Here is a 23,563-nt window from a genome sequence, read left to right as displayed (position 1 = left end):
GTCTGTCCGTCCGTCCGTTAGCCATTTGGTTGCCGGAGCATGACCTAAGTTCCATTCAGCCCAAAATATTCAAACTTCATAGGATGATTGTCCATATTGGTTAAAAGACCCCTATTGATTTTGGGGTCACAAGGTCAAAGGTCAAGGTCACTATTACCTAACACTGAAAAACTGTTTCCGGAGCATAACTTAAGTTCCATTTGGCCCACAATAAACAAACTTCATAGGATGATTGTCCATACTGGGAAAAAGACCCCTATTGATTTTGAGGTCAAAGGTCAAGGTCACTATGACTTTGACACTGAAAACAGTTTCCGGAGCATAACTTAAGTTCCATTTGGGCCAACAATATTCAAACTTCATAGGATGATTGTCCATATTTAAAAAAAAAACCTATTTATTTTGGGGTCGCAAGGTCAAAGGTCAAGGTCACTATTACCTAACACTGAAAACAGTTTCCGGAGCATAACTTAAGTTCCATTTGGCCCCACATTATACAAAACTTCATAGGATGATTGTCCATATTTGGTAAAAGACCCCTATTGATTTTGGGGTCACAAGGTCAAAGTCACTATGACCTTGACACTGAAAACATTTTCAGAGCATAACTTAAGTTCCATTTGGCCACAATATACAAACTTCATAATATGATTGTCCATATTGAGTAGAACACCCCTATTGATTTTGGGGTCACAAGGTCAAAAGTCAATGGTCACTATTATCTTAAAACTGAAAACAGTTTCGGAGCATAACTTATGTTCCATTTGGCCCACAATATTCAAACTTCATAGGATGATTGTCCATATTAGGTAGAGGTCCCCTATTAACTTTGAGGTGTAAAGGTCAAAGGTCAGGGTCACAATGATCCTTACACTGAAAATTGTGGTTTCTTGAGCATAACTAAAGTTCCATTTGGCCCACAGTGTTCAAACTTCATTGGATGATTGTCAGTATTTTGTAAAAAGATCCCTAATAATATTGGGTCACAAAGTCAAGGTCATGAAAATGGTTTTTCGCTCAATAAACTTGAGTATTAATCAACCTACAGCTTATATTGATTACATTAATTATATGTCCTAAAAAATTTGCTTATATCATGTTATATCCCTGGCGTCTTTCTGTCCATCTGTTTAAGAAAAAACATTTAATTCCCATGTCTTACAAATGCTTCATCCTTACTAAAAACACTTTTGGGCATATAATGTTCCACCTAGCGATGCTCTTGTTTTAATTTCCAAAATGTTCGGTGCTGTAACATTTTGAATGAAAACTTGTATGTAATGCTTCTATCTATTGTCAGTAAATCTTTTTTTTTAACTTGTTAATTGTTTTACGTCCAAACATTTTGAATTAAAACACTGATTTACAATAATTCATTTCTTTTTTAAGCCTTTGTTTCTAATTTCGCAAAAGTGCTGAACATTTTTTTTTTCAAAGTAATCAAGTTTTTATGATTTTTAAAACTTATTTGAAATAAAGAAAGTAATTTTTGAAATTTTACAAAATGTTCGGTGCCCTTAATTTTCCATTAGTGAATTCTTTAATGCTTACAAAAAGTCCCTTTTATATATTTTGTACATGGTATATTGTACTTCTGTAAATTGTTTGGTGCCCTAACTTTTTAAATGAAAACTTGTATTTAAACTTGCTCTGGTCTATTGTCAGTAAATCTTTGTTTTAATTTGAAAATTGATCGGTGCCCTAACATTTTTAGTTAAAACATTGATTAAACACTTAAGTCTATCGTCAGTAAATCATTTTTTAATTTGTAAATTGTTCGGTGCCCGAACATTTTGAATGAAAACTTGTATTTAATGCTTCGGTCTATTGTCAGTAAATCTTTGTTTTTATTTGGAAATTGTTCGGTGCCCTAACATTTTTAGTTAAAACATTGATTAAACACTTAAGTCTATTGTCAGTAAATCATTTTTTAATTTGTAAATTGTTCGGTCCCCGAACATTTTGAATGAAAACTTGTATTTAATGTTTCGGTCTATTGTCAGTAAATCTTTGATTTAATTTTGAAATTGTTCGGTGCCCTAACATTTTTAGTTAAAACATTGATTAAACACTTAAGTCTATTGTCAGTAAATCATTTTTTAATTTGTAAATTGTTCGGTGCCCGAACATTTTGAATGAAAACTTGTATTTAATGCTTCGGTCTATTGTCAGTAAATCTTTGTTTTAATTTGGAAATTGTTCGGTGCCCTAACATTTTTAGTTAAAACATTGACTAAACACTTGCGTCCATCTTTAGTAAATCTTTTTTTAATTTGCAAAAATGTTCGGTGCCCTAACATTTTGAATGAAAAACTTGTATTTAATGCTTCGGTCTTTTGTCAGTTAATCTTTGTTTTTATTTGAAAATCGTTCGGTGCCCTAAACATTTTTAGTTAAAAACATTGATTAAACACTTAAGTCTATCGTCAGTAAATCATTTTTAATTTGTAAATTTGTTCGGTGCCCGAACATTTTGAATGAAAACTTGTATTTAATGCTTCGGTCTATTGTCAGTAAATCTTAGTTTTAATTTGGAAATTGTTCGGTGCCCTAACATTTTTAGTTAAAACATTGATTAAACACTTAAGTCTATTGTCAGTAAATCATTTTTTAATTTGTAAATTGTTCGGTGCCCGAACATTTTGAATGAAAACTTGTATTTAATGCTTTGGTCTATTGTCAGTAAATCTTTGTTTTAATTTGGAAATTGTTCGGTGCCCTAACATTTTTAGTTAAAACATTGATTAAACACTTAAGTCTATCGTCAGTAAATCATTTTTTAATTTGTAAATTGTTCGGTGCCCGAACATTTTGAATGAAAACTTGTATTTAATGCTTCGGTCTATTGTCAGTAAATCTTTGTTTTAATTTGGAAATTGTTCGGTGCCCTAAACATTTTTAGTTAAAACATTGATAAACACTTGCGTCCATCTTTAGTAAATCTTTTTTTAATTTGCAAAATGTTCGGTGCCCGAACATTTTGAATGAAAACTTGTATTTAATGCTTCGGTCTTTTGTCAGTTAATCTTTGTTTTAATTTGAAAATTGTTCGTGCCCTAACATTTTTTAGTTAAAACATTGATTAAACACTTAAGTCTATCGTCAGTAAATCATTTTTTAATTTGGAAATTGTTCGGTGCCCGAACATTTTGAATGAAAACTTGTATTTAATGCTTCGGTCTATTGTCAGTAAATTTTAGTTTTAATTTGGAAATTGTTCGGTGCCCTAACATTTTTAGTTAAAACATTGACTAAACACTTGCGTCCATCTTTAGTAAATCTTTTTTTAATTTGCAAAATGTTCGGTGCCCTAACATTTTGAATGAAAACTTGTATTTAATGCTTCGGTCTATTGTCAGTTAATCTTTGTTTTAATTTGGAAATTGTTCGGTGCCCTAACATTTTTAGTTAAAACTTTGATTAAAAAAAATTTGATGATTTAGTCTGGTCAATGAAGTAATTCATTTATTTTTCATTTCACAAAATGATCGGTGCCCGAACAATATGTAGTAGCAGAATAATTGTGGCCAAGAAGTGTTAGATATATAAGAAGTTAATTTAGAAATGTGAATTGTGTATGTAAATATTTGATCTGTTAATAAAAATGCTTTTGATATTTCAATGATTTTAATAAAGAATTGTCCATTTATATAAATTTGCCTTGATTTTTATGTACCAGTTTAACCACTAAAATGACCAAAAGAGCCATAATAAACAGGAATGATTGGACATTCCTCTTTTATATTGTACACTGTTTTATATTCTTGTACATCTTAAATAACTTTTTAATCTTATGAACTATTGAAGTATAAGTCAAGATTAAATCTTAGTAAAGGGATAATTATAAATCGAACAGCCAAACCATGGACAATACTTGTTTACTCTATTTATTACCCGCAGTAAGATAAAACTAAATTCAATTTGATAAGTGAGAAATATGTAACCGCTTGACGTAATCCTGGAACTACTTAAATTATTGGACGAGCAGTGTTAATTAACATTGCTCATGAAATTCCATATACTAGATTTAGTTCAAAAGTCATTCAACTTTATTAATTGGCAATTGACAATTGGACTGTTATTGGCAACTTAGCAGTGTATCAAAGTCAAATTGAAGTAAGCGAGCAGTGATAAATAACATAGGGACCAAAATGCATCATATTGAATCAATCTTGTCATGTGGCATTGTTATTTATTCATATATCGGATGATATTTAACATAGCTCTAAATCAAAACATCATACAAATGTCTGACAGAAGCTATACACAAGGGAAAAAGGTCTGATGAAAATTAGAATTTCTGATGCAATATTTCATTTATTTATTCTTATCCTGTCTTTTCATTATTTATACTTTATTGTAATAATAATTGTTATGTAAGTCCAACAAAGTAACACAACCTTGTTATTTTATGAAATAGAATATGACCATGTCGAATAAAAAAATTCACGCTTATATTTTTAGTACGGCATCAAGGTAGTCGGATTTATATTGAAGTTTGCTTTATCATCATCGTTTGGGTGCATACGCATATACGAACTATCTGATATATTTTCGAATTTCTTATATTTGCTAAAACAATAATGTCAACAATATTAGAATGCTATTTTTGGAAGAGTTATTTCCCTATGCTGACTATTCAAAGAGCTCCTTTATGAACTTACGCCTCAGAGACGATTTTTGAAGCCGGACATTACAAAAACAACAACTAGGTTTATAGCTTTAAAGTAATTTACAGCAAACTAGGATCCGGATACTGCAACAGGATGCAACTTAATATAATAAAATATAACGATGTAATATGTTTGTCCTCATATTTTTTTGAATTAACCTGTGTCGCACCACGACCTTTATTAAGTAAAAGTCATATAATCCCCGCGACACCCCCAGCTCTTATAATTTTGCAATTTAGAGTGTTTCAAAGCAGAAATATAAGGATTATGCAAAGAAAAGGCCATTTTTTATCTGGTAGAATAAAACAAGAAATTTTCATTCAAACAGCAGACACAGAAGCTTCGGTTTACATTAATATTCCTGTTTGTTTTATAGATGTATACTTTTGTTTATATTTTCCTAGATTTATATTCAATTAAACGAATTTTATGGCTAATGAACATGCTTTAAATGTGTTTGTATTCTTTGAATTGATTTACAAGAAAGCCAACCGTGTGGTCGTTTGTTTCTTTATATATTGAAGTGTTTAGATATACGTCAGAAGCAAAAGCTGACAGAAATGCCGATAAAGAAAGAAAAACGTCGCAAAAGTTAATTTATTTTAATTTACTAAACGGACATATAAAAACGAATATATTTACCATCTGTTTAAAGTGTTGCTATTTGGTTATTTAGATTTAAATAATTTAGATTTAAATGCACTTTACATAGATGAGCTCTAAAAGAGTACAAAAATATTACGATATGATAAAAGGTTCAAAGTATTAAATTGTTCTTAATCTCTTTGACATGTAACGTAGTTTTATCGTCGTTCGTCTAGGTTTCACTTTTCATACTTTATCTTTTGTTTTCATTTACAATGTAATTTAACACTTTTTCGACAGCGACGCCGGGATTTACCTATTAATAAGGTTTAGGTAATTCGATAAGCTCATTTGCAATGTGATACATAAACGTAATGACTTACACAACATGAACACATTGGAATGTATTATTTCGTTTTTTATTTATCATTACTATTGTAATGTAAAAGGACAAGGGACTATATTGGTATATGTTTTCTTTTAATTGAAATAGTTCACATACTTTTTTTTCAATTCGCGGGGAACTTGATTTGTGTAGGGTTCTAACAGAGTATATTATACAATCATAAAGGTAAGCACTTTAGATATTCTGTAATTTTTATATTAGATATATATATCATATACATATATGTTTTGCTGTAGATCATTTTATCATGAATCTCACAATACTTGTTGTGCATATATAATTATAGTTTTTATTCTGACGTCAACAGTTTTACTTATACATGTATTATGTTAAACGAGGTGGGTTGCCTGATTGATAATGAATATAAATTATCAATACATGTTGTAGGAGTAACAAAATGACACGGTGTTCCATTTTAAATGAAAATGTTTATTTCGGTACCCATGTAAACGAGTCTATCAACCTTTAATAGATTCACTGGTCATGGCTTGCTATTTCTAATAGTTATATTTCAAATAAATAGCTTTTATTTACATGAATAAGTTACAAGCAATGAAAATTATTTAAAATCTAGTGAAACTACAACAAAGGATACTTCGATGACCTGTCGTAATGTAACTTATTCTATTGGTATAAATTTATGCATAGTATACTAGTATTATTTTTCATTATAGAGAGCCAAGATTCAATTAGTATTTTCAGAAAAAGTTATTTAGCTACTGCGTTGTAAAATGAACGGATTGTTTATAAAATAAAGTTAACGTATTTCTAAATTAAGTTTAAAGATGTGTTAGTTAAGAAACCGTCAAATTAACGCCATATACACGAATTCGTTTAATCTACCAACGATAGTCTGATGGTGTTTTTACAGATCGAGCTGTGTTTTTTTTAGTATCATCACCTTTCCACACCCACAAATCACGCAATCAATCCTTAGTATGGCCTCAAATATAGGCATATAGCAACAGCGCGTAAAGAGATAACTTTATAAGTACTTCCGAAATGTGATTATTTATTATTTGCATCGAGCGTTTTATTATTTTATGTAAAAGTTTAATTCTATATTTCTCATAGACACTAACTTTATATTATAACAACACTGTAACATCTTGAATATGAACTTACTTGACCCTTTCTTCTCAATATTGATGTAAATTAATCTAACACACGTGTTGTTAAATAAACTAAAAACTCGAAAATATAAACACCTTCGATTCTGCCGCATGACAATCGTGAATACCTTACGTTTCAACTTGTAGAAGTTAACTGATATAAGAATGCGAACTGTTGTAAAATTTAAATACTCGAAAAGATTAAAGAATCTAATTATTATTGAATAAGCAGATCAAAGGAAGTCGATATTAGACCTACAGTTAAATATTAAAGTATAAATCACCTTGTATATTGTTCTACTGTTAGACAGGATATATAGACTCATTGAAGTATTCAACTCATTGAAATATCAAAGGAAAAGATAGTTTACTAGGTGCAGAGAAAGATCTATGCACTCCGTTGTATATTAAGGTACCAATATATGCTGCCGTTGTCATTTTAGCTGAATGTTTGCAGAGAATGTGATTTTAAAGGCTTTATAAATTAACGGGGTTAAATCCAAGCATAAAATACCAATAAAGTTTAGTTCTTGAAAAGCATAACAATATACGACGAACTGTGAATCAAATTATAATCTAGAATGCCTAGTATGTCAGCATGGTACTTGGTTGTTTGAGTTTTAAGCCGCACCAACACTAAAATGTCATATGGCGATTTTTCAGTATCACTAGCTGAGGAAAACCTTATGTGCCCCTCCGTGCATTATAATAATATTCGTTTGGTACATTTATTAATTTCAAGAAAACTTAATAAACCTTGAAGAAACAAGTGTCAGGACAGGTCAGGTAAAATAAAGCCTGAATAAAAATACAGCAATTGTCGAACTTGATGAAGCGTTTCGTATTTATTAACGAAACATGTTTGTACCAAAAATCAAGAGAAAGGTTGCTTTTGACAAAAATAAATATTTAAATCGCTAAACTAGATTCTTTTGTTATCGCTAAAAACAAATTCAATAGAAATCTTTGGTTTGCAATGTACAATGTACCTGTAAATTGTGTGACATACTTTAGATATATCATGACTTGCCTACTTTCATTCAATAATTGATGTTAAACTACTAAGTGGACAATGAGTATGAATATAAATAAACTATTTAGATAGCTTTAGTTAAAGTTTTCGGTAACGTCTTTAGTACATGTTAATAGTCATAGGTTTTAATTGTTACATGTACTTATTTTATAAAGAAAGGATAATAATCATAGGAAGGGGAGTATCGATAATTGGAATTTATTTATATATGCTATGCGCATTTCATTTGAAATTAGACATAAGCTTATGAAAAGTTCGATACGACAAATGCAGGGTTAATATCGTAATATATAGTTATTCATCAATATTTTGATGTTGATAAGACGTTAAATACTTATTTATTTATTTCTTATTTACTTAATATTTTCTTTTTCAGAAAAGGAAATTTCTTCCAAGCCAAATGTGTGTCGTATCACGATCATTTGATGTTGGATTGAAATGAAATGAACACAAAAAGAAATAGACAGGACTCATTTTGCAGGAAGCATTTAATTTATATTTTTATATGCCATCATTATAATTAACAGAAAAATAGAAAACTCATTTAATACAAATACATGTAACACAATTGAAAAAAAATGACTTCATTATATAAACTGCATTTCTAATGATTTAAACAGCACTTGTTTATGCATCTTTTGTTACAAAAATATTGTTATAAATGTCTTGTCATTTACTTACAAGGGGCGAAAACAAGATCGTGATTGGTTCCCATTTAATATGGAACAAAACATCGTGTTATGGTGATTTTTTTTATGTATTTAGTGTTGACGCTGAAACCACAAAATAGTTAACAACGTTGGTACAACATATTTACAATTCTTACAAATATAAGTATAGATACATCAATTTACTTCCTTTGTCAATTGATACTTCGATAATAAACTTTGCGAATGATAAACAAAGGTGAATTGGTAAAGAATAAATTAAGATAAATAAATTAGCGAAAAATGTCGTCGGGATTGTTTTCACACTAAAGTTTTCTTTCCTGTTAGATGAAATGCATAAAACATTACTGAATGTCAAGAGTAGGATTGCTAGTATTGGATATTGTTAAAACCATCGATGTTAGAGTCAGTTGCTTTCAGATAGTGAACGCGTTCAGTATGCAAACGTCCGCGGATATTTATATCATACGGATATTTACATTACGAATGGAGGATATATTTTACGGATTTAACAAAATAGTTTTCATGTAATTAAAATGAATGAATGGAAATTAAAAAAAATAAAACTTAATTAATGAAGATAAAAAAACACATGTTTAATGAACAAGGATTCGCGATCAACAGTTTTATAGAAATAGGTTAAAATATTTCAGAAAGCAATTTAATGTTGTGATTTGAATGAGATAATTGCATTGTTTTGTAAGATTATCCTTACAATTTAATCATATTTCCTTTTAAATGTGTCCCTGTATTTAATATAATAAATTATTATATTAAATGGATATTTACATTTCTTTATAAAAGTCAGGTTTTATTTAAATCATTCCTTTTACATATAGTATAGACAACAATGAAGCAAATGATATTTTGCTCCTTTTGTTCCTACAGAATGTCAAATGAAAGAATTCAAAGTTCTCAGCAGTGGATCCAATGAGTTTCAGGGTTCTATGTTTTTGCAAGAATTATTCCAATTTAAATACATTCAGACGGAATAGAAACTGTTTGATTACAGGCTTGTTCATAAAAAAGATAATAGCACTAAATGCTATGCATGAGCCTTATTTTATATTCATGAGATGCAACAAGAATGAAGAAATAAATTTCCACGGATGGCAACAATGACATGTGACGAGGATACAATTGCGCGAATCATGCACGCAAATTATATGGATATCTCGGTGTACTTTTTGATTACCATTTCTGCTGTGGTTATTTTTATGGGAACAAAAATTGTGTCCAGCAAAATTCGCAGAGACATGGCACAATCAACAGTGATAATAATAGGAGCTGGTCCTATAGGTTTGACTTCAGCACTTATAGCTGTTCAGTGTACTCGTGTAAAAAAACTAGTGCTGTATGAGGAACATACAAAATCCAACGTTGAAAAAAGAATGTATCAGATAACCATACAATCCCAATATGTGTCATTTCTTAGAAGTTATGGGGTTGATTTTGACAACTTAGAAGGTTTATGGAAAGATGGATGCTTTTACACACGGGCTGGAATATACCTCGAATATATATTACACATTTTACCACTTTATGCGACTGACATCGAAATGAAATTTGGCACAAAGGTAAGTGGAATTAATGCCTTCAATATGTCTTAACAAGTTCAGCAAAATAATTTAAAAACCTAATACATTTCCTTATATATAATTCATAAAAATATAAAACCAATGAACTTTTAGGCTTTTGTGATGTTTGTAAAGAAATCGTAATGACATCCAGTCCTCACTTTGTTAGTAGCCTTATTTGAATTTTTCAGAGCCCACCAATTCCAAATCAAATGTACAAACTGGCTTACCCCATACAGCCTCGATTTCATTTCAGGAGTCCAAACACTCATTCTTTTGGACTCGTACACATCTGCAAAATCTATATATTATTCTGACCCAGCTAGCGCCGACACAAGTCTGACAGCTATGAACTAGTCCCACATAATTCAGTATTGAACTTATCAATGTATGAAAATCTCATATAGTGGGACCTTTTAATGAGATAAGCAATGTCGTCTCTTTTGTGTTTTTTTTTACATTACACGCTGTATAATAAACTTCTACCATATAGTCACTCAAGTGATTGAAATCGGCACATACATATAAATGTATCTTAGTACAAGGTACAAAAGCGCCTAATGGCAATTTTCAGTAATTAGTTACAAAAATGACCCAAAATAATTCAAGAAATCAATCTTGAGAAAAATTTACTAAGATTTTAAGGCAGATTCAATAAATAATGTTATAGGATTTATAACTGATTTTGAAGTATTTATCACCATATTATTACTGCGTAACAAACGCAATAAAGTCTGTTGTTGCATATTTTTACTTCTTTCTGGTAATTTACACGAAATGTAAATATTGTTTGCAATGTGAAGGTAACCTTTTAGCTCACTTTACAATATTTTACTTTTAAATATTTTTTCATAAGGCATGCGTCTTTAATTACTGCAAAGAAAAAGATATTGTACAGGGCTAAATGTATTACCAGTGTGGTAACAATATGTTTCGTATATATTTGTATTTTTTTGTACTTTTCTTTAAATATAAATATGTTAAATCAAGGGAAATAGCCAATTTCCTGCTAGATGACTAATAATTGCTTATTAAATCACACTAGAAAGATCTGATTTTTGTGTCAAAAAGGTCACCATTTTAACCCTTTATTATGAAATATGATATGATTTTGAAATAATAAACAAGTAAATTTTTGACCCTAGAAAATTGTTTCAATTATGATTCTGACAACGAAAATATATTATTTATAATGTAGAATTCTAGTGAAAGATTAACTGACTTTTTTTTCGATCCTAATGTTTGGAACGCTTGTATAATCGTTTTTGTCTTTATTCTAGTTTTGTCGTGACAGCAGTGACATAGTTGATCAAATATCTGGACGTAAGTTGGTAATATGTTGCGACGGATCTTCAGGACTTGCACCAATTACTTTAGGACTTAGTGATGAATGTATAATTCATCCAAGTGGAATATTCGGAGCTGTTGCATCTTTAGAACGTAACAATAAAACACTAGTACCAGCACCTGAAAAACGTGTTCATAATCTTTCCTTCGATATATCGGCGTACAATCCTTCTGCCTTTGAGGACAATGGAGGTTCACCGTTTACTTTGAAGGTTTTTGGAAACACAAAATATAGACATTTAGCCTTAGCAATTAACAAATGTGATTCAAATGTTTTCAGGGTTTTAAGAACAGTATTAGATAAATCGGTAAGATATTTTTAAAGTCTGCCATCTCTACATCTATATATTTTTTTGCATTTCTGACCGGATGTATCCAATGAAAAAATATCAAAGATATTGTAAAAATAAATGTCATGTTGCAATGCTTTCGTTTTTAATACTTGTTAAGACCAAATCTGATTATTCAAACGTAATATTTGTTTATTAAAGTCATAAATTATTGGTAATGGTATATTGTTTTAATTCATTTTCATTTAAAAGTGCATGTAGATTTCAACATTACAAACATGATAACTTAAACAATGTTTGCTTTTGCAGATGATGAGAAATATATTTCTGAAATGTTTCAATACTTACAAACTGTCAGACGAAGCGAGTATAAGTGACTCATATTGCCTCAACAACATGAAGTTTAGTCCAAGATTGTATGAAATTAAACTGTCACAGAAGATCGAAAATGTTGTTTACATAGAAGACTGTGATCTCTTTATCATAACAGAGGGCGATGCTTCAAGATCATGTAACTTTAATACAGGTATATTTGTGTGTTTTTTTCAAAAGCTGCTAAGATACAACGGTATTCTGTACCAAAATATAAAAAAAATATTATAATATAATATTCTCTGTGAGGTGTTTAGCCAGACATTTCAATTTGAAAACAAAATGTTTACATAATTATGAATCTATACACATTTAAGTTCTCTATTTAACCATTTACTTTTAAATTGGTATGATGAGATTATGTTACGGACATATTTTTGTAAACAATAAACCTATTATTGAAAATTATATAGGAACTAACACATTAAGATAATTTTGAATGTTATTTTAATTTAGTTTGTTCATTACACTGAATCAACCTTATTTCTAATCTATGAATTATTTCTTTTTAGGATTGGAACTCAACATTGGCTTGCAAGGTTTAACAACGCTAGAACCATTTATAGAGGGCGTTTCTCTTGCTGAAACAGAACATTCTATTATCCAAATCCTTCTTTTCAAAATGGAACATTCTGATAAGATATGTAAAAACCATTTAAAGCATGGTCTGAAGGAATATATATTTTGATAAAAATGTATACTTAAAGTATATTTAAAGTTGTTGCATAGGGTTACCTAAAAGGAAATAAAACTACTTATTTTTGTCGTCAAATGTTAAGATTAGTTAGTACATGTTGTTTTAAGCGTTTAATTACACTTTTGATAAAAACATCACAATGTTTGGTCGAATGACTTTACATAAATAGACACACACAATATGTCTTTTTAATTAGAGCAATTAAAACGGTTCTGGTCAGCTTATGTTTAGGAGTATACATCGTACTTAAAATATTATTAAATTCCATGAAGACACTATTTCAATAGATTACAGCTGTGTTTCTTTTTATGTACCAATTGTTGAGAGTGACTTTATCTTATTTAAGTATGCTCGTGTGCCCTAAAATATTCCTGTTCCCTAATAATATTGGATTGGATTTGTAAACAAGACTTAAATTGTTAAACAAGTATAATGGGTTTGTCGAACTTTGGTTGAATATGGAACGGTCATACGAAATATTTCATAAAACAACTAAAATTGAGCTAACAACAATATAAAACCTGGTGAGACTGCACAATAAATGTACTTGCTGACCTTGCCCTATACGGGATGGAACGGCAGTCACCTTCGGTTCCAGCATGTTAGGGTTATGGAAATAGTGGAATTAACACACAAAAAAAAAAGAAAAAGAAAGAAGAAATAAAAAAAAAGCTCTGTTAAATGCATTCATAATTTTCTATTTAAAATGTCAATCAAGCCTGACGTACATGTCAACATTGTTGACGTCAGATAAAACATCGATTCAGGTAACACTGTATCATTGACCTATGAAAGGTACAATTACAATATGTAAAGGTGTGATATGTAAAAATGTCGATAAAATGCCCTAACTTTGAAATGCATACATATGATAGAGATATAGATAAGTTGAAAATCATGCACTTTTGTCACTATCAGGAAATTTCATTGATATTATATAGACAAATTTAGTATAGACTAGATGAAAATATAGCTTATAAATTTAAAATGATGTCTGAATTAAGTTGCGATTAACAATGCCAACCTTTTTTCATACAATTATGATATTCTCAAGCCATAAGACACATTCATTTTCCTTGCACCTTTAGCTACCACAAATGTATGCATACAATCTACAAATTAAAATGCCTCAAACATATCAACTACTATTCGCAAACTCACGAGCAGCTTTATCTTATATGCAAATGATATATTTGATAGTTGTGTGTCCCTTCACGTTCTCTGTCGTACAAACAAGTGATAGAAATGCAATTATTTGCTGTACTTTATTGTAAGTTTATTAAGATCATTTGATAAATGCACACATAAGTCATTGAAACATGAGATAAAATACACCACGCCTACGATGTAAAATCAACTCATTGATGCTCCCTATCTATTGGGTATACTTCAAACCAGTGATATGATAATTGTCATATAATTCCATTTACTGATGAGTTTTCCAAGCAGTAAATAAATAAGTCAAAAGAGTTTCAACAACACTATACTGATAATAGTGTATGAAAATAATTGTTTATAAATGAATGACGGATGTTTCTTTGATAATAGAAGATACCAAATGTTGACCGGGTCATTAAAGTTTCCATTAACGTCGTGTGTAAAATAATAGACGGATCTAAAATTGCAATAATTTGCAAAGTAACTTACGTAAACATACACTCATTTGAAAAATAACATTGGTAAACATCACTCTAGAATTTTTATATGAATAAGCAGGTCGAAATACATACACTTCTTGTCTAATCATTATAATATAATATGACTTTACATGTTTTAATTCAGTTGTATTCTAGCCAAACTTACATTCATTTTTACATTGCCACGGTCATAATAATAAAATTAACGATCAATGTCTACTTGCTGTTTTATTGACATCACGATTTTTTCAGTTAAAATAAAGAAAAATATGTACACCATAAGACAGAGACAAAAATATAATTATTTTTCACAATCTTTGGTATTTAATCATTTTTAATCGCTTATAACCGGATTTAATACAAAGCGATAAAAGATGAGGGATTTTAAATAATCTAATGCCCAAGATTTTGAAACAAATCTTTGTTACAATATTGGCCAATGTTATATTTTTGGCAGGAAAGCATTACAGTAAGGCTACCTTTAGCGTCATATATCATGAAAAGCGGCCATGGCCCTCAAGTGTAAGAATGCGTGTGTCCTAAACCAGAAAAGATCTAAAGGAACTAAACAAAAATGAATTTTGCAACGGGTTAAAAAAAAAAGAAGCGTGCAAATTTACACAAGTCGTTAAACGACAAATTTATAAGCCTGTACTTTATATAGTGCCTGTACAGTTGTCAAGTAGGAATGAATACTGGTGCCACACAGAAAGAAAAATAATCATGTAAAAGAAACTTTAAACAGCTACAAACAACACAACAATAACGTTCGATAACCTGGATCGGAAAAAAGTGTAATAAAACAACATGTTTTAGAAGAAATGTTAAAAGACCTGCGACTTTAGGTTTTACTGTTCTTTGTAATTTGACAGTTAAGAAATAAACAAATAAATTATAATGAAGGAATATATGGACAGTAGTATCGTTATTGTGTTTTCTTTCGAGCACTGTTTCCGAGAAAACTTTATTGAAAAAGGACAGAGGGAGCGCAATGCTTCTTTGTGGTACCAATGTCGGCCTTTGTCAAGGATTCAATAAAGTAGAAAGTAATTATTTTAAATTATCGTAAATATATCGTGGGAAAGGTTCACATGAATGCCAACGGAATACGCTTTTATAACAATTAATCGATACATCATTGGAAATCAACTTTACTACACCTTTTATCTCTAGGTGATCACTGCTCAATATAGGTGAAACTGTCGTTATATCAATTGTTCCATGTGCCGTAGTTATTGATTAAAAGAATTAGTTATTGATCAAAAGTAAAACAGATGAAATTGAATGAAACCTAAGTGCATATATAAAATGCTTAGATAAAAAGATTATATGCACAGCTATCTTTTAATAAGACTGAGTTTGTACAAAAGTATTATATGAGATTGAACGAGCACATCAAAATGGTTAAGTTTCAAGATTAAGGTCGAAGTTAAAGTGGCACTTGTGTTTAACTTGTTAAAGTATGACAATATATGTATGCTAAAATTAATATTAATATTTCAAATAAACGCGTATATGTGAGCGTATTCATTTGCCTCCAACAGCTTTATGTGAATTTGATATCCTCCTTTGGTAAAAAATGAGAGTTAACGCAGGGATGTGAAATTTCATGTAATATTTGTGATAAACAATGAACTAGTATTAGGAATATACTTACAATTGACAGGTGAAAGAGACACGATAGGTCAATTACGTCATAAATAGACATGAGGTCGTGAACATTTTGGCGCATAGTTCCAATTTCCTTTAATTAAAACATAATCTAAGACACCCTGGAGTATACCATGATAATAAGTATGATATAATGATATGCATTATGCTGTAAACAGAAATAATTATGTACATATGACAGATGTCTTCTTCCACCCACATTTATTTACAATGATTCATAGCCAATGTTGTAAAATGTAAACCAACATATATAGACATAATGACTGCTTTTATTTGAAGCGAGTAATTTCAACTATATGATAAATAAGATTCTAATGAATGTGCAGATAAAATATTCTCCTTGACAGAGATACAAGAAGAACATTTCACTTTTTGGAGAAATGCAGTGCAGTTAAATGTCTATATCAAAATATAGGAAAACGAAGTGCAAATAGAGAGCCTAAAAAGCATATTAAAAATCAAAATACACAAAATTTAACATTATTGATTCTACATTCTAATTACAGCTTTACGAATGTATTTAGGTTAAAAAGGGGCCTATTATATAAATAAACTTTGATCAACAGACATTTTTTCAGATTTGGCCCTCACCTATGTGTGTGAAAATTCAGCCAAGAACTTTTGATAAATCTTTAAAGTGAGAATCTATCCGGCTTGCTTACAGAACGACAGTTGTTTTGTTCAGTTGCGTTGGTAGTACTCCAAGAAATCCGTGCATAAAATAGGGTGAATTGTGCACCTCTTGTGAAAAGCATGAAATTTGGCATGGTGGCAGGAAATAGTATTTCAATTCATTTTAGCCTAGGATCCACTTTTTAAAAATCCAATATGGCCGCCAAAATCCAAAATGGCCGCCATATATAAAAATTTTCAGAATATTTGGGTATTTCAGCTGTAGTCATACCTAGAATAGTATGAAAAAGCATCAGTTCATTATATTACAGATTAATTAATATTCAAGCCTCTGATCTAGGTTGTGCAAATCCAAAATGGTCGCCAAAATCCAAGATGGCCGCCATTTATTATGTTTTTCAAAATATTAAAGTTTTTTCAACTGTATTCTTTACAGGTCAGTTTGAAATAGCACCACTTTATTTTATTACACATTTATATATATTCAAGTCTCGGATCCAGGTTGTGCAAATCCAAGATGGCTGCCAAAATCCAAGATGGCCGCCATATTAAAATTTTGCAGAATGTAATAGTTTTCAGCTGTTGTCGTCATTACAGAACAATATAAAATAACACCAATTTAAAATTATGGTAGTGCATAATTATTTATATTCAAGCATCGGATCTAGGTTTTGCATATCCAACATGCTTGCCAAAATTCAAGATGGCCACTATGTTGAAATGTTCAGATTATATTAGCTTACCAGCTGTAATCATTTTCAAATTAGTATAAAATAGCACAAATACATGTTTCTTTAACATATCAGCATGAAGAAAAGTTTTGGGAGACATATTGTATTTGCTTTCGCCAACTGTCTGTCCGTTCGTCGACATTTAGCTTGTCCATCCTTCACAGGGCTAACTACAGGTGGGATTGCAACTTAACTTTACATGAGTAATCAGTACCATCCCAAGTTGTGGACATCACCGTCACGTTTCGCTTCGCTGCACAAAATGGCCGCCAGAGCTAAAAACAGAAATATCTTGCCCGGTCTTCACTGGTCCGACTACTGGTTGAATATCAACTAAACTTTACAGGAGAGAGCAGTACCATCCCTAGTTGTGCATGCACACATCACCAGCACGTTTCGCTTCGCCGCAAAAATGGTCGTCAGAGCTATAAATAAAAAAATATTGTCCGACTTTCACAGGTCAAGTTACTGGTGGGATTTCAATGAAACTTCACATAAGTGACCATGCATAGTTTTGGGAGACATATGGTTTTGTGACAAAAACCCATTTAGTTATGAAACTGTTTTGAAGCATCCGATTCATATTGAAACATGCTCATAATTAATTCCCAGATTTATTTTTTAAAAGCATTTTTACTTGATTTACGAAAAGTCAAAAGAAACAAAAAATGGAAGCTAAACCATCTCATAATTTCATTATCTGCCCTTGAATAAAAATCTCTTTGCTAATTTTAGGTAATTTCAAGGGCAAGTAACTTGCAATCAAACTAAGCTTAGCCTTATTCCAATGATATAATATGTAGCTGACCTATTTGGTCATTGTGCAAGTGCTAAAGGAATGGTAAAGAAATTTTGTATATTTTTACCAACAGCTATGTAATTTTCCCTAAAAAGAAAACACTTCATAATAATAATTTTAGAGAATTCTAGACTATGTAATTTGTATTTTGATAAGAATAAAAAGTTAAACGTAACCAAAGACTACTTGAAGTAATTTATGTTCAGAGTCAAAAGTGACCAGTTCTTAAAAAAAAATGTGGATACTAGGCTAGTAAATTGCTGAAGATGTTAGAAATAATGATATTTCAACAGTTGTACATCAGGTCGTTTTTATACTAACTTAAGCAAGGTAATGTTTAAAGTGTTATCAACTAATACTAATCTGTATAAACAAGAAAACTTTAGTCAATTATTAATAATTAACACCTATTGATCTAGTACTGAATGTCTGTCAAGTTAAGGTCAATTGTTCATTGTTATTGTGAAAAAGAAAAAAAAGAAAAGAAAAAAACAAAAACAAAAAACAAATGACAACCTCATGAATTAAGCTAAATGCGGCATGATTTCACTAGTTATTGTGTACAGTCCTTTTATGATAGTTTTGGAAACCAACAGAAAAAAATTAATCTATGTAAACAATTTATAATTTGTTAAAGATTTCCAATTGTTTTTGAAATTCAAAAACAAAAACCAAAATAGCAACAACTGAGATTATAAATCAACTATTATACTGTAATATCAGAAAAGACATATGCTTATGTAAGGCTTAATCAGGCATTTCAATTGATTTAAAATATAAAAGAGAGAAATTTACGCGTTGCCCCTGGAATGCAGCCCTAAATTTGCAGTAAGTCAGTAAGTTAGCATCTCAATCTTACAAATGGAATCTCAAATCAAAATTAACAAATATAAAGAGCTGCAAAAGTCAAAACTTGATCTCATATAAAGTCACGAATTACTTATCTTAATAATGCCAAACACTTAATTAAGTTTGATTTCAGAAAAACCAAAGATATTTTTGTTCAATATCATTCTGTTTTTCTTGTTTATTCACAAGACTTTGCCAAAATAATGACAATCATAATAAGAGTCTGATTCCGTTATCTATGACACAAAATATATGCCGCTTAAATTACTAAGGAAAGAGAACTCACAGCTGCAGTAAGACAATCACAAGGATGATGCAAACTACATTTATTTAAAAGAATTGACAGGAGAAGAAACCCTTACGTCTCCAACACTTAGTAGTATGAATAATACTGAACATTTGGTTCAAATAAGCTAAGGAATAGTGTGCACTTAAATATATAATACAATAGAGGATTAATTCACACTTTTCATGCATTAACATCTACAGAAGCGCGAGGACGCATTCTGTGCCCTCACTTTATGGGCTCAGGATTCAATTTCTGTAGATGTTGATCCGCAAAATAATGTATTAGTCATTCTGTTTTGGTGATTCTACGATATGTTGTTTTCCGCATAAAGAAACTGGTTTTGTATTGATTTTCACTTTAATTTGTGTGTGTTATGTTTTGATAATAAGGTAACTGGGGATCATTATTAAAATCAGCGGCTAATTTGCATGGTATCAGAATCATTCACATTGACAAGAGCTATCGGTAGGACATCATTGAGTGCTAGACTGTTCTTGGTGCTTTAAAGCCAAACAAGAACCTACATTATGAAGAATTCTCAATATTTAAAAGGGACATAATCCTGTCAAAATCCATGATAGAGTTATTGACCTTTAACTGTGACCTTCTATTATGCTAAAAAATAAGTGTATTAGGGTTTAACGTATTCCATCATGTATTTTTTTACAAAACCAACTTGCATGAAAAAAACTTAGTCAAATTGTAAAGCTGACGCCTTTGGTGTACAATATCGCTCGCTCCCTATTCTTTGAAATATCAAGCTAAATAATGTGCTCGCATGGTTTTATCCATAAATGCAAGTTTTTTCTATGTAAATGTACATCTGTGTATACAGTTTTTATCCAAGAATGCTAAGTTTTTAGTTTGTTATATTTATGAAAAGTGTTGATGATAAAAAGTACCTTTATTATAGAAATTTGTCAAAATATTATCATTTAATGGCAGCCATATTGGATTTTGAAGCCATATTGAATTTTCTACTAATGCTACTTAAGCATTTTTCCAAGAAATTACTATGTTTGACCTATAATGTCAATTTATATCATTTTCTAGTCATAAATGACTTCATTTTGACATGCCCTGTGTACATTTTACATTTTGGCGGCCATCTTGGATTTTGACGGCCATCTTGGATTTTTAAAAAGTGGATCCCAGGCTGAAATACCTTTAAATACTATCTCTTGACACCATGCCAAGTTTCATGCAATTTTTTCACAAATTTCTTGGACTATAGCTGAAAAGATGCACGGTCTTTCGCCGTCAGTTAAGAAAAGAAGTCGTCATATGACCTCTACTGTGTTTGTAAAACGTAAAACCCAAACAAAAGAAAATAGTTATTAATAGTATAAAATTTTCCATGTTAAAGCTACTAAGTTGTAAGTCTATACTGGTTGTCACAAAATTGTAACAAAAAATACTGATTTATAGAGAACTAAGTTGAAGGCTCACAAGAACACGTTTGTCGGGGTTATTTTCTTTTGTTTAATTTTTTTTTATTTATTTGTATTTTTTACAATATAAGATAATAAATGAATAATGTGGTTATCTTGACTATGAATTTAAAAACGTAAGATTCTTTTTTTTGATTTTTTTTACACTTTTAGGTCAAAATTTTTTCACGTACAAAATAATTATTGTTAAAGCATGGGGGACGTTATTATTTGAAATTTTAAAAAAACCACACCAAAAGCCCAATCTCGAAAATGAATGAAAAAAAATGCCCTTTAAAGTCTCTATCGATGAAAATTTTAACCCCTTAAACCAAAATTTGTTTTTTGACGCATAGGAAAATTTGTTCCTTTTTGTTATCAATTAAAAACCATCAAAAATTCCTTGTATCGAGTTAATGAGGATATCCAAATTGCTCTGGAGTTCAAGCAAATGGTTATGCTGACAGATAAAAACTGGACACAGAAGTCTCAATTACTCGTTTTTTTTTGTTTTTTGTTTTTTTTCCCAAATTAAATACAGTGCTGAATGGTATAGATATAAGGCTGATAATATTTTACAACACACATGTTAACGCAGTTTTCTATTCATCTACAACCATTTGATTACATAAATGAATGCGCTGTGTACAGTTTAGAGCGAGCATCCACTTTTTTCAAGCGTTTCAGTTTAACCGTACGAAAATATTTATTAAATTTGTGGGGATCATTGATTCGAACACTTTTTAATTTTTTAAAATTGAGTACCGCTCAAGCCGGTGCTAGGGTACGCTCCCCTCGCAGCTCAATGAATACACTCACGTTACTTCAGACAGTGAGTGATAGTGCAACATTTGACCTTCGCACAGGAGAGTAGTGCAAGGGGCGTAAGGGATGTTGCACTTTTTCAGTATTAAAATATGCAGGCTCAATCAAACGAGTCTGCAATTCTCATGTAACTCTGTTGTTATTAAAGCTTTAAAGGGATCACACTTTCTCCAGATTTGTATTCATAGTTTTGTAGTTCAAAAAAGCAAATATTATACCCGGGGATTTTAGATTTTGTAACTTGGCCACTTTTTAATATTTGTTCATTAGTTGCGCTTTGCATTCTCCAGTGTAACATTAAATTTAAAATGAGTGCTGTAGAAATGATGCATCACTTAACAAAACAAATCCCAAGAAATCCGGCGATGCTGAATAATTTAAAGACATATTATTACTATTCTTTATAAAATGATAATAATTATTGTATTATCTGTAAAAACAACAAAAGTGCGTAAAATGTATAATTATTTAATACCGGATTTAGAACATGTGAGATGCTAATCAAACGTAGAAAAAAGCGTTGACTATTCTATAAAATGGATTGTGATAAAGGTATCAAATTATAAGCAAAGTGATACTTTGTCTTCCATACAAAATACAAAGTCATTAAAAAACCGTCCTGATGTCTTTTTTTAAAGCACAATATGGCTTAGCTGTATTGCCAATGAGTCAAAATATTTTGGAGTCTGTAGCAGGGCACCAAAGAGGGAGAGAAAAAAAGATTTTTAACTTTCATTTGCTTATGTGGTTGAAATTGAAATATATGTCATTACACTTTGATATAATAAACCACCGTGTATATAATGTTTTAACTATTACATTTATCTGATTCGCTAAATTTGTTACTTTTATGATCTTCAACTGATCATTATTTGATTAGGCTAAAACTTGTTCCGATGCAATGTTCAATGTTAAAAAAGACAACGATAAATGAAATAAAGTTGATCTCAAAAATAAACACTTTTTATAATTGTTTTGTTGTTGTTGTTGTTGTGTTTCTTGTTTGTGTGTCTTATTTTCCAAATACTCATAGTAAAAGGAAGAACAGAACTCTGTCTAGACGGTTCAGTTGTTATTTCTTCAAGTTCCAGTACATTTAATGAGGAAAACAGACAATTGTGTTGGCTTTTATTGACTTGTCCATCATCACATTTAATTATTTATCACACATCTGTCAACATGATGATGATAGTGTTTCAAATTATGAATTATCACAAGATATTATGACAATCACGCAATTATCTAATAATATGCCTGGGTTTCTGCATATTTCAAAAATAAACGCCAGTTTTTAAAGTTTAAATTCGGATTTAACCAATCCTAGGACGTTGATTTGCTACCACTACTGCTGATAATAAATAGGCTAAATCCAGCATATCCTGTGAGGTGCATCGACCTTAAAAGTTTTCATTTTTACTTAATTACAAAATCATTTTGTCTTGATTACTTACAGCAGATAATTAAGTTACGAAATGCATTAAGATGGGAACATGAATAGTAATGTGCTGGGGGTGGTTTTAGTACTACTTAGCTGATCTATCTCACTTAAATATTTGGTTATTTGAATTTAGTTTGAATTCAGTTTCCTTTAATTAATATTTTACATCAACGTAGTATACTTACTATTTTTACAACCCTTGTAAACAATTTGGTATTTTATTTGCTTTAATGAACATTTCTTTAACCAGTTAGGTCATGCAATTTATTTCAAGGTCTAAAGCTTAAGATTAAAGATTTGGCATATATTTACAAAGCTCGTTTTTTTCCAAAAGTTAAATTGCATTTCAACTTATTGCCGCCGTGTTAAATGTTAACATCGTCTACTCCCGCACTTACCGTTTGTTAGGTTTGTGTAACAAATGAAATAAACAAAAAGTTAACGTGATGTTTTGACCGAGTGACGAATATGTTTTATGCGTGTGCTAATCCATTAGACAAA

The 23,563-nt window shown here is 30.4% G+C and overlaps 1 protein-coding gene across 1 annotated transcript; it reads left to right on the top strand.

The window, feature by feature from the left end:
* Window positions 1-5,750: 5,750 nt before the first annotated feature.
* LOC132715903 (uncharacterized) lies at window positions 5,751-13,222 on the top strand. The gene is made up of 5 exons (XM_060699012.1): window positions 5,751-5,829; window positions 9,366-10,054; window positions 11,335-11,709; window positions 12,001-12,217; window positions 12,576-13,222. The coding sequence occupies exons 2-5, from the start codon at window positions 9,587-9,589 to the stop codon at window positions 12,749-12,751; spliced, it is 1,236 nt and encodes a 411-aa protein (XP_060554995.1). The 5' UTR covers window positions 5,751-5,829; window positions 9,366-9,586; the 3' UTR covers window positions 12,752-13,222.
* The last annotated feature ends 10,341 nt before the right edge of the window (window positions 13,223-23,563 follow it).

Source organism: Ruditapes philippinarum, unplaced genomic scaffold (genome assembly GCF_026571515.1).
Source record: "Ruditapes philippinarum isolate M1 unplaced genomic scaffold, ASM2657151v2 ctg13903_1_1_1_1, whole genome shotgun sequence".
Classification (NCBI taxonomy): domain Eukaryota; kingdom Metazoa; phylum Mollusca; class Bivalvia; order Venerida; family Veneridae; genus Ruditapes; species Ruditapes philippinarum.
The sequence above is the reverse complement of the archived record's forward strand: the minus strand, read 5'-3'. Positions and strand labels throughout refer to the sequence as shown.